At 39.0% G+C, this 12,946-nt stretch overlaps 1 protein-coding gene across 2 annotated transcripts in view; it reads right to left on the reverse strand.

The window, feature by feature from the left end:
• UNC5C (unc-5 netrin receptor C) overlaps positions 1–12,946 on the reverse strand; it is a 256,143-nt gene that overhangs the window by 29,012 nt on the left and 214,185 nt on the right. The window contains exons 8-10 of one of the 2 annotated variants that reach the window (XM_064651944.1): positions 3,211–3,267; positions 1,569–1,760; positions 10–354 (exon numbers count right to left, since the gene is read on the reverse strand). In XM_064651944.1, the coding sequence (XP_064508014.1) occupies positions 10–354; positions 1,569–1,760; positions 3,211–3,267 (594 nt within the window). The remainder of the gene's footprint in view (positions 1–9; positions 355–1,568; positions 1,761–3,210; positions 3,268–12,946) is intronic. The other variant, XM_064651945.1, reaches the window with a different exon arrangement.

Here is a 12,946-nt window from a genome sequence, read left to right on the forward strand (position 1 = left end):
AGCACTTACCTGAATTGGGAATTACTAGGTGACCTCCTAAGGAGTTGAAGGTCCCAAATGCAGTGCACGATGGGTCAGTTTGCCGAGCAAGGCTCTGGTTCTTCATATTCAGGGTCTCATTCTCCAGAAGAGACTGTGTAATCTGTGGGGACAGCTTGGAGGAGAAGTCAGAAAGGTCATCCTGGGGAGTGACTGCACCAGAGGTATTATAAACCTTGATCTTCAAGTTAGGGAGCGGGTCCAGGATTGGAGAATTGGTCATTGGGATTTTATCAGAGACATCATGCAAGGCGTAAACAGGACCCCTGTACATGGCTGCAGCAGAAGTGAGGTCTGGTGGCACTGCCAGGAGGTCTGCAAAGGAAATGAGAAGGAAGAACCATATTACTTCTATTCTGATGACACTGTTCTGAGCAACAATTTGGGTTTGCATTCTGCATTTTGCCTTTTATTCCAAAGGTTCAGATACTCAAAGTCCCTGACCTGCATCTCCATTTCCATGCATCCTTCCAGCAAACTCCCAGGGGTTGTATTGCCATAGCTGCTATGGAATCCAATTGTCATACAAAATTACAGCATGTTTCTGCTCTGAAGATTTTTCACTGGGATTATTTTTCCAGGGTGCACTAAGATTTCAAATACAACATGCTTAGCACCAGGGCAAGATGTTTTCCTCATCTAGTACATCTAGTTTTTAACTAATACCCCCTTCCTAAATGCTATGCAACATTTTATCTAACTGGTCTAATGATAGCATTCCTGAAATAAAAGACACAACAGGCCTACGAAGCCATCATGTCCACAACTCCCTGCAGTGAGGGATTAGTACCTGCATTACACTTTTTTGAGACTCATATTAAGTTTCTCCAGCAAAGAAAACAACACTTCTGCTAATCTTCCACATGACAACTCTCTTGTCATCTTAACTCTTACTTTGATTTATTCTTCTGGAGCAGATATGGGCAAAAAAGAGGAACTCTTCAGACTAAATACGGGTCTTGAAAAAGGCAGCACTACCTTTCGAGTGTTTTTTTCTGGTCAGTGAAGTGTGGAAATAATAAAGCTGTTATGCATCAGTGATAAAAATGCTCGTTATTAAATGATGTTCTACCACAACTTTTTCTATATTGTCTATTGAAATGCACAGTCCTTCTCAAACTACTACTTATACCTGTGGAAACAGAGCACAGGAAAAAAGGCTATTAGAGAAATAAAGGGGAGGAAGATGTGAGACAATTACTGTATTATCACTCTTGTTTCTATCAGAGCTTTGCCTTTGATTTAAATTTGAGCTGGACCTCCATTCCCATAAATGTTTCTGTGTTTCACTCTCACATTCATTTCTCTCTTCAGAAGTTAAATATCCCTGCTTCATACTCTTGAACACATCTGAAAAATGTCAACATGGGTTTTGAGCACTTGACTATCAGAAACAAATGAATATGGATCTTTCTCCCTTTTATCAAGTGTCAACAAGCATCCAGTGAGTATCATTCATGCAGCCCAAGAGAACACAACCTTATAGTACCTCCCTGAATTTGTCAAAATGCAGCGAAATGAAAACTAACCTTGCCTTGCAGCCTTGATGTTAACAGGCTGAAATCCCCCATTTAGCGCTGAGGAGTCAATGATATCTGACTCAAAGTCACGATGGTTCTTGCGATAGACAAACAGGGCCACAGCCACAGAAATAGCCAGGCACACGATCACGGCTATGACGATCCCGACGTAGAGAGCAACATCATCCGAGTCAGGAGCAGCTAGAGGGAGAGAGGCCAGGAACCTTGATGAAATGTGTGCTCCTCACAAGGACTTTCAAGAAAACACAGTTTTATTACTCTTGTTTCCTGCAGATATTTACTACCTTTTTTATAGGATAATTTAAAATCCATTTCCAAGATCATATAACAGGTGTATGCTCTTTTGGTGGAAAACAATCTTTGATTTCTCTCTAACCTGTGTTCTAACTCTTTCCCTATCTACTTGTTCATCTATCTAGTACTCAGGGTGTGAACTACTCAGCACAACACATGTTACAGACTTAGTCTCATGAACCAAATTCACCCTATGAAGTAAGATGGTATGTCTTAGTGACATAGTGTCATAATACTGGTATTTAGAAGTTTATCTGATAACAAACCATATTGTGCATTTTTAGACTTCAGAAGCTTTATATTTTACTTTTAAAAAATAAAAGAACCCAAAATTTCCATTTCCTATGGAATACCTGTAATATCACTATCTTTGAGTTTGTTTTTTTTTTTTAATTGTAATTTGTCATTTAATTGCAATTTTAAAGGCCATTTGCCTTTAAAAAAATAGACTAGTAAAGCAGAGAATCAAACACTGAATTCTCATAATCAGTATTAACACATACATATTTGGATAAAAGCAGAAGCAGGCAAAAGAAAGAATGTGGTAATTTACCAAAAGGAACCCAGATTTATTTGACCTGTCTTGTGAGAAAATGGCTATGATATTTCTACTAGCTGCTTATACCGTACCATCAGCACCAATTCCAAGCTAATCTCTAGCATCATTATCCACCAGACATTTTTTTCCAAAAGGTCTGAATATGTGATCAAAATTTGATGTCTTTCTATACAGTGAAGAATCCCAGTTTTAGAAATAGCCTAATGAAAAAAGGAAGTGCAAAAACAAATCAGACTTTTTAGTACCCCATTTTTGTTAGTTTGAAACATGTGAAATCACTTTTATTTTATTTCTTCTAGCCATTTAAGCCAAGTTGCCCTCCAGATGAAAAGGTGAGAGCTGGCAGATGTAGAAAGGGAGTGATCAATCTCTGTAAGCTCCTGGCTATCAGACCTCCAATTTACCAAATTTGAAGCATCCCATTTTTAACCCAGCAGTTCAGGAAGCAGATATCTGAGTTCGGGTTCAAAGAAAAGTTACCCTTCAACCACATTTCTTCCATTTGCTAAGGAAATTTTAATGAGAAGATGGTTCATTCTCTACAGTTTCAGTCTCTGAGGCAGCATCTTCTCCCATTTCCCTCATGTCCTTATCATTCTGTGCCAACCTGCAGACAGCAAAACACTGTGACTGCTGTCAAGCAAGCAGCATGTCACTTACTCTGCTGAATAGGCCCCTCTTTGCTGAGTTACACAGAGCTGGCCTAACAGTAAAGCTTGACTCAAGGAACAGCATCAAATCAGCATCCAGGAACATAAAATCAAACAGTAAACTTACAAGAAAATCCATATTCATTCTGGGTTCTCTGTTCAGTTGAAATAGGATAAATGAAACCTTAAAAAGAAAGAAATTAAACAAAAATGGGAAGAAAATCAAATGAGGAGAACAAAAAAGTGAAGCATGAAAAATAGTTTAATTAAAAAAAAAAAGGAAAAGAAACTGATGGCACTTTAAAATTCTGATACAGCACAGAATTATGATTTTGCATCCCCTCTCTCCTCCAGAGCCTTACTAAGAATTAATAAGCAGGCAGATTGAATTTCTAAGCCAAAATCAGTCTCGAGTCACTAACTTTGGAGTGCTTAAAGTCTTCCTTTTATTGAGCATAAACTCTAATGGATCTAATATATTTCAGACATCAAGGGTCATTAGCATATGGAAAGTCTTTTTATCCCTATCTCTGCCATATGCTTTAATTCCCAGGACATGCTCGGTGAGGCTCTAAACAGTTTTTATATTTAATTATAATAGCTTGCTGTTGATCTAATAGAGCTAAAGGAGACCTGTTGTCACTGGTCAGAGGTTAAATACCCATTTGCTGAGCAGAGTCTATGCACAAAGCTAGCTCTCTGCATTTCCTTAAAATTATTTTATCCTGTCTTTAACACATGTTCAATAGGAATTCCTTAGGGAGCAAAAAATTTGTCAGCAAATGGTAAACTGAGTGGCTTTTCTTTGAAATTATTACAAAATCAATAAGGCCCCTGAGGCCGGAACATTACTTATTTGAAATCTTTGCTAGCACCATATATTGACAAAATCATAACATAATTTACAGATGTATTTCTGAATGGATAAATAAGAGATATCATTTCTTTTGTCTATTGTTTCTTTTCTTCCGGCAGCCCTCACAGCACAGCAGGCTGTTAGTTCGCATATGAGTCCTGTGAACTCACTAAGCATCTCACAGCTTCTTTCCATCCATATGGGAAACAAGTGAAATGCTCCTAGTCCCATGCTGCTGGAAAGGTAAATGACAAATCCAAACTAAGCAAGGGAGTCACTGTCTGGGATGGGATTAGAGTCGGTGTAAGACAGAAGGTACCTCTCCTCCATTATCTCCCCTTCTGTTCTTTTAAAGGGAATTTCACCCCTTCCCCTTGGATCATGCTTGCAAGGAGCTCACACAGCTGGAGACTCCCTGCAGGTGAAACAAAACTGGAAAACGCACTCCTGGTGTGTGCCTGGCACACAGGACCACATTAAAGGCAGACTGGAGTAACAATCCCCAGCTCCCACAGCCACTGAGCTTGGGTGCTCAGCATCTGTTCTGCTCTACATACCTCTTGTTGCTTGGCTGCATTTTTTGCTAATGAAGACATAGTCTATCCCAATCGCAGGTATGGACATACCTCCCTTCAAAGTTTCCAGACATTAATTATCACATAAACGCTACCTTCACTGAAATACCAGAGCAAAAACAGCTGGTTTTTGATGGTGATGTTTTTGTATTGAGGCATCATGGGATAGAATATATTGCCTGTAATATCTATTTAAAACTTTATTTCACACTAAGGATTCCAGCCTTACAATTGCTTTTAGGAATATGAAGTCTTCACATTAATTTCTTTGATTCTTTGAGGCAAGTTCACCTATGTGTACTCTCAACATGCATACACAATCTTTCATTAATAACTGCTCTTTACTTACTACTGGTGTACTTGAGGTATTGGCCATAAAAAGTCAGGTGAGTAACTTCTGAGGGCTTGAGTGAGTGCTCAGCAAGTCTGGGCATGAATTTACATTATTCATTATTAATTACTCCCCACTTGCTCCCCAGATGAAATTTCAGCTATAGACTTATGCCCAATATTTCCTCTGGCAAGATGTCTCTGGAAAGACCAAGAGACACGCAGCGGGAAATATAAGGCACAAGGACAAAGTGGAATTTAGGCTCTGAATATCTTTTTGCATCATACTCAAATCCACTGGGAAAGCTGAGGATATCTCCCTGCACTTCATGTGCCCCAGCATGTTCATGGGGAAGCTGGCATGGGGCATCTGCATCACCTCTGGCTCTGCATCACCCATGGAGCTTCAGCTCACCCGTGCAGAGCTGAAAAGGAGAGGTTATTCTTCTCTCCTTTGCATTTCAGATAGTAAGTTTTGTGTCGTGCATCAACATTTGCAAGGTTGTGTGTCATTCCTGCCATGTCTAAAGTGATCCAGCAACTGAAACTCGACAGGCACAAAAGATGGCACCACCTGGATTAGCTGTGATGTTACTGAAAGCATTCTTTCCTCACAGGAAAATGGAAATTCAAATTCAAGTTTTTTCAGCAAAGTAAACAACTGTGGTCCTCAAATATTCTAAAAGAAATCTACCTCACTGCAACCTCTCTATAGACCCTGTTTGTCACAAATACATATTCGTGTCTTACAAGTTTGCACAGATTTTCTTACTGATAACTATGGAAAGCATCCTTGCAGCTACATAAGAGTGACACCAATTTCTTCTACAGAAACGTTTTGTGCAAAAATTTACTGATGCATCTGTTGAAACAGAAGGAAGAGGTAAGGATTCTGCTTGCTGCGTTTATTAGCCTCACTAATTAACATGTAAAGCGATCTTGATTTTATTCTTCTATGTCTGCTGCAAGTTGAACCAAGCACCCAACTCCATCCAGCTGCTTCCATGCAAACAGCCTGGCTTGTACAAGTGTCTGCAAGGACACACTGTCAGCCCGAAATATGTGGTTTTTACACAGAAGGAAAGCATGGCAGAGGTGGAAAGGTTATGGGCTGCTAAGTGAGATGCCATATGTCTGAGTCACAGGCACATCAATTTTTTGTTGAGAGCCAGGAGTCCCAGTTGATCCATCCGGCTGTAAATCGATAGGTGGCCACTCGTGCAAGTCCTTGTTGGGGTGATGGCACTACACAAGCTATGCTGAGGCATATATAACCCTGTTTGCTCACAGAATGTGAGCAGACTCCCCTGGTTGAAGCTAGCAGAGACCTTACCTTGGGTTTCCAAGCTGGCAACCCCAGACACTTGCTGGCTTCAGACATCAGCTCCATCTTCACTTGTAAATTAAGCATGTCTGTTGAAGATCCCTCAAACATGGCAACTACAGACTGATACTTGCAATTTTGGTGGGACTTTTTAGAAAAAAATTAGTTTTAAGCACTCCTTTGTTACTCTTCCAAAAGGGAGTGGGCATTGCAGTGGCAGTGGTAAGGGGAAGGCTTGCAGCAATGAGCAGGAGGTAATGGAGAGGATGCAGGCTTGTTGCCAGGATCCCAGCAAAAGAGCACAGGCTTTTCCTATAGAAAGTCAACTGTCACACTGGTCCCTCTTGACTATGCCTTCAGACAATGAAAAAGGACATTTTCATCAGATAATGATACAAACCTGATGGGATTAGTAACTGAAATAATGAAGAATGACTTCCCTCCTCTCTTCAAAGTAATTGCAGTGAAAAGAGATCTTTTTCTTGTGCATTTTTTTCTTTTTTTCCCCTTTCTTGTATTAAGCACTGCTTGGCAAATACCTAAGGGACTTCTACCAGGATGATCAACATTTTTAAAGACGAATTTAGAAAGGTGCTGGTGGGTTCAACTCTAGGAAGAGCCTGCTGAGGCTGCTGGCTCATACTCAGAACAGCTGGTTTCACAGTGAGCTACTTTCTTTGAGAAAAGTAATTTAAGCTTCTTCATTGGGAAATGTATATTTTCAAAGGCACTTCTGCTATTTCGTTGAGTAACTTACTGTTGAATGAGTAAAATAGTAATAATCATACTTTATGCTTGCATAGGGCCTACTGTTTGAGGCTCTCAAAGTGGGAGGCTTACCAAAAGTGGGTATTTGTTTCCCTCATTGTACAAGTACCTCCCCTATCTGGAGAATCAGTGGGAGGCTCAGGTTAACACACCAAAATTGAACCACTGTAATTGCATGGTAAATGCATTCATTAAAAAGCCTTTAGTTAAGTTGATGTTTCTCCATGCATTCTACTTTATATTCCAATTTAGGTTTGAAAATACATTTATCGTTCCTGTGGAAATGCTTCTGTTAAGTGTTAAAGGTGGGCTTTTTTGAACTAAATTAATTAAGCTGGCACAAATCCTTTGTACAAATGCAGATGCATCATTACAAAGGTGCTTTATGTAGACATTGCCTATTTTCTTTCTAGAAAGCACGAGAAGAGCAATTTAAGCACCTTTATAATGATGCAACACACGGGGGAAAAGTGAAGAAGGGTGAATATGTCAGATTGTACTGGAAAAATAAACCAACCCAATGTTGGTATATAGAAAAGACTTCAGCAGCTTTTTATCAATTTAGTTTAACTCAATTTAAGCATCAGTTACACTTGGCACTGATTTGGGAAATTGTGACCATTTAACTAAGTAGATTGTGAAGCTCAATTAATTAGTTTGGTGCAGCTTGTGAAGGCAGATGATCCCCAAACACTGGAAGTCTAGCCTGAGCATTCTGGTCCCACATGTCTTGTTCTGGCGTCCTGGAAATACATGTGTGCCAGAGGCCACAGGAGACACAACAGTAGGTCTCTGTTGCTGAATGACCCTGTGTGGATTCATCTGCTTTCAGGGTTAGCTTTGACAAACAAGCAGGCTGAGCCTTTCTATAGCACGAGTTCATCTGCTGCAATTTTCTTTGAGAGGAGTGGATAAACATTCTCATAATAAACTCAACTTGGCAAGTTGAGGTAAAATAAAGCATTTGGGAAAAGAGAATCTCAGACCTACAAAAGATAACTGTGCAGAAATTATCACACTGACTCCCTTTAGGTTGACATTTCACAGAATGTCACCAAAGAGTCACCAAAACAACTTTTTTAAGCTCTTTTTCTTCCACTGGGGAAGAATCTCCTCCTCAGCATATTCATGGGCATATACACACACACACATGGTGCTCAGCCTGGGAACTCAGTATCATGACATGGGAATTCTGAAATCCCATGTTTGATATTACCTAGAGAGCCATGGGCATATAACTGCCTAGGCCTGCGAACGTGCATATTTTAAAGACAACTTTTATCCCTTAAGTATAGAACACTAGGTCATGGCTTCATGCAGAGGGAACTTTGTAACTGGATCCCTTTTTTGGTCCTTAATAGACTTTGCTAGCTTTCTAGTCATGCTGAATTTGTATTAATGGATACCAACTTTGAAGTGAATTGATCAGATTATGAAAAGGTTTTACCCTGTTGCTTGCAGAAAATAAAATATTCACATAAGAGACAAAGAAAAAATCCCAGTTTTTAATCTGTATTTTCCCTATCTATTTTTCTTCTCTTCAGCAGCTATCTAGGCAAGACAGTGAAGTAGCTGAAGACGATCTTTCTGGGCACTTATTTACGAGGGCTTATACAATTTGGGTCATATTTTCAAAAATATTTACAATTATGCTGCAAAGAAATAGTTTTATACCATTAGCTGAGGTAATAGTTAACGATACATAGTTTGAGACTGTATCAAGACCAGAGAGAACTGGAGACATGCACTTTCAGTTAATAAAGTGAAGATTGCATAAAGCATACCATAAATGCTAGTTTCTTCAAAAAATCATTTTTTTAATCTGGCACCACTTGCTTCTAATCTATAAACTCTCTCTACCCTCTCTGTAGTAGTTTCAGAAACAGCTGAGGTCACGTAATTCCATGGCCTTTCTGAAAGCCTAGCCACATGACATGTCTCAGTAACATCCTGTTGCAAAGAACTCAACAGGTTGAGCATAATACGTTGTTACAGCACTTTCCCCCCCCCTTTTGGCTCCAAAGTCAATGCTCTTAAATCACCTATGAGAAAAGAAGAAGGCACAAAGGCATTCAACTGCTGCCTTTCTTTCTCTGCTTTGATGGGTTTATCCAGTGCAGTGACACTGAAGTAGGAATAAGCTTTTGCTGGCAACAGGCTCTGAATCACAGAGCTATGACAGACAGATAAACAGAGACTAATTCTCACATGTAGATGCCTAAAATTTGAAGAAACCTATTCTTAGAGCATTTAAAGTAGGTGTGTGGTGTATACATTGTGACATGAGAGTTTACTAAAACAATCCTTTGTTTTGCTGTGATATATATACATCAGATGAATTCCAGTATTTAATAACTCAAAGCCATCAAGCTGGTAATTTTTTCCATATCAGTCCCAAATAACATGCACCCAATTGCTTCTGTTCTTAATTCCCAAGATGATGTCTTCTTTCAGCATTAATTCAATTAGCCTCCTCTCTTGCCTAGCTCCAGTAGCTCAGAATTTTATTTAAAATATTTGGATTTTGCTGAAATTCTCTATAATCAGTCTCAGTATCAGAAATTATCCTGAGAAGTTTGAATAACATTGGCTTAAGGATCCTAATAATTTTTTTGTTGTTGATTTTTTAGTTCAATTGAACTCAATGAGCTAAAAAAAAAAGCATATATTAGTGTTTACAAATTCCAGATTCTAGGAATTCACCTTATCTCCCTTTTCCTTTAAAATGCCATTCTTAATTCAAAGCCAGCCCAATTTCAGACTTTTTTGCATTCATGAGAACAGAGATTCATCAATTCTACATTCTGAATTCCACTATAAAGAGAGGGTTTTGAAACAAAGAAGAAAAAAAGTCATATGCCCATGCAGTGTTTGCAGTGCTGTGGCTGTGACCTTGCACTAATAATCCTGTTTCCATCTTCTGTCTCCTTCTGTCTTACCTCATTCACCATCACCTCTCAGCAATCACAGCTATCACCAGCTCGCTTAAATTTCTTCATTATTTTTAAAGGAAATTATAGATGATCAATACAGTGTGCAAAGACCCAAAGCTTTCAAAAAAGACTTTCAAGGGCTTTCAAAATGTTCATTCAGATGCATCGCAATGCTATAGGTTTCCACCAAGTCCACCTATGATGGACAAACAGCCACATATTTCCATCTTAGGAGAAGGAATTTAGGGATTTAACTTGACATTCAGGAGTTTTAAACCACTTTCTGCAAGTTCTACTGTCCAGAGGCTGCACATGCTTCCAAAACTGTTTTCTATAAGGGAGCAGAGTTAATGGTACAAGAGCAACCTTAGAGTAAACCCCATATTCTGACTGCTTAGTGCCAAGGCTTCATGTTCACTTAACATGTTGCTAATGCAGATTTACCATAGGAGAAATATTAACAATAATATATGACTTGTAATTGCTGTTAATCGTTTCTCCCCCTTGCTATTTCCCAGGAAAACAAGAAGATGTGATACGTTATACCTTTTTTTGTGGTGGTTAAAAAAAACAATAAAACAAACCAACAAAATCTGTGGAGCTGCAAAAACCTTTAAGACATAATGTACCCAGCTCCTTCTAATATTTTCTATTCTAAAGAAAGACCTTCACATCTGCAGTAATGATGCTGAAGGTCAGATATGATTTCAGACATCCCAGAGATAATGCACTGCCATTTATTTTCTTTCTGAAGGACTAATTATTGGCATGTTCAAAGTGGGCTAATAAATAGGGAGCTTGAGGTTTTGTGACTCTTTTTTTACTTGGGTATTATCTCAGATCTTTCCTGAGCGGGTAGGTTAAATGGGGACACTCTCTTGTTCTCTCCTTGAATGGAGTTTATGATATTCTATAATTAAGACTGCAATTATGTTTTCATTTTAAATTAGATCCTGAAATTTGTTAATATTGTTAGAAAGGTCTTGCCTGAGTTTAAATACACATGTCATCTATATGGGAGCAGGGGAAGTTGAAAGAGAAGGATAACTTGTTGCTAAAATTTGATGTGGATTAGAATATCCAAGTTTGACATTATGCAATCTTTTGCAGTTAAGGACTTTGACCTTTTGGTTAAATCTTATGTCAGTCTTTAGTATCTTAGAAGCACAGGACCTTAACATTGGGTTTGTTATGAATGTTTGACAGCAAAAGTAAACACATGCCTAGCTTGGCAATTTGCTAGATTATGTATTTGCAAATTCCACTCTTGCAATGACTGAATGCTAAATTGACTTCCTGGGATTCACTTTGTTTTGCAGTAGGAGCTGGACAAGAGCTGAAATAAGGACATGGGGCAGCACTGAAGAGAGGACATACGGCAAACAGCTAGTTGAGTGAAGGGTCAGTTGGAAGGGGACGCAGGAGGGGGGAATGCTGGAAAAAAAGGCTTATGGAAAACATGAGTTATCAAAATCTTTGGCAGGTTTGCAAGCTCACACGTAAGGTAACTTGCATTCCCTAGTTTATAACCTCAAAAATCCCAGAGACTCCAGAATCAGCTGATCAGCTCAATGTTTGTCTCTCAAACTATAGAAACTTCCTTCCGCAGCATAAGTTTTCATTTAAGGATGCTGCCAATAATTTTTTTTAGTCCAGATATAGAAATAGAGAGCACTGAGTTTTACTTCTGATCCTTTTACTTACTCCTTGATGAGCCTTGGGAAACTCATGTAACTTTGCTCTGCCTGACACCCCGACAGGAAAGCAAAAATCATGAAATATACCCACCTTTGTATATGATAAGGAAAATATAAACATACATCATTGTCACTGCATTGGGTGGTTTTCTTCTACAATTAAAATAATGTATCAGTTAGACTTCGTCATAAGATTTACATTTTCCTTTCATCTATCTCGGTAACATTTTGAGTTTCTTAATGTGCAGAGGAACAGGAAGAATAAAAGAAAGCCTAAGAAAATTAAGAAGAATGAAAAGCGTAGATGGACAAGGTTGCTTTTTTTTCCTTCTCTCTGCATGGCTATAATATTTTTGATTAGTTCGGATTTTTGAAAACAGTCTAGAGATCCTACAGCACTCGTCTTTCATTAAAAATAATATGGAGGTGGCTTTTTCTAAACTGACCGGGGTGAAGACACAGTGATTTCAGTGCCTTGGGTTCTGCCTGTAGCTCTGCTCTTCTATTTTCTCTCAACACTTCTATCTGCTTTGAGCAGTTGGTTTTCTAGGCAAGAGCTCTCACTTGCAGAGGGCCCACTGGAGCGTGGATGCTTCTCAACTGGGGATTTCTCATGTTGCTATAATAAAAGAGATGAGTCATGATTCTGAGATGTGTGCATAAATTCCCTTGGCTGCTACACCATTACATAGTAGTTGAGTTGAAAACAGAATAACACATCTCTTTACTCATATCAAACAACAATATTACAGAAAACTTCTTCTAGGAACAAATGAGATGCCTTCTTCAAATGAATGAGCAGCCCCTGCAAGGGCAAAACAGGTAGGTGGCTACAACATTATGCTGACAGACTGAACGTATTAGAAGTTCTCTCTTGACCAACATGCTCTTAATAAAAGGTTTTATTTCATTCCTCTGCACACATGGGCTTCTGTTGCACTCTCCCTTGGGAGAGTTCTGCTTGCCTTCTGGAGTCTGGAAAACATCCCCCTGCTCTTTGCATACTAATCTGCTCTGGTGGACCTGTGGTCCTGATCAAGCTGCTCTGCCCTGTAATTCTTCCCTGAATGCCTGCTTTCAAATCAAGCCAAAAAGGGAAACAAATACTTATTCCATCAGAGGTTCTGACATGTTACATTAAACAAGCAAGGCATGTGCAGAATATTTATGTTTTGGGAAGAAAGAGATGGTAGTATCAGGATAACCTTGCCTTCCACTCAAGATCTGTGTATAAACAGAGATGAGACTGGAAAAGGGCAGCATTTAGTCATTTCACACAAGAGGAGGATAAACTGCATCTTTTTCACATGCTTAGGCACTATCATTGCAAGAGGGAACCTTATGAACTTCATACTGCCTTTCAGACAAGGATTTCAGAGT

This window comes from Pseudopipra pipra, chromosome 4 (genome assembly GCF_036250125.1).
Source record: "Pseudopipra pipra isolate bDixPip1 chromosome 4, bDixPip1.hap1, whole genome shotgun sequence".
Taxonomy (NCBI): domain Eukaryota; kingdom Metazoa; phylum Chordata; class Aves; order Passeriformes; family Pipridae; genus Pseudopipra; species Pseudopipra pipra.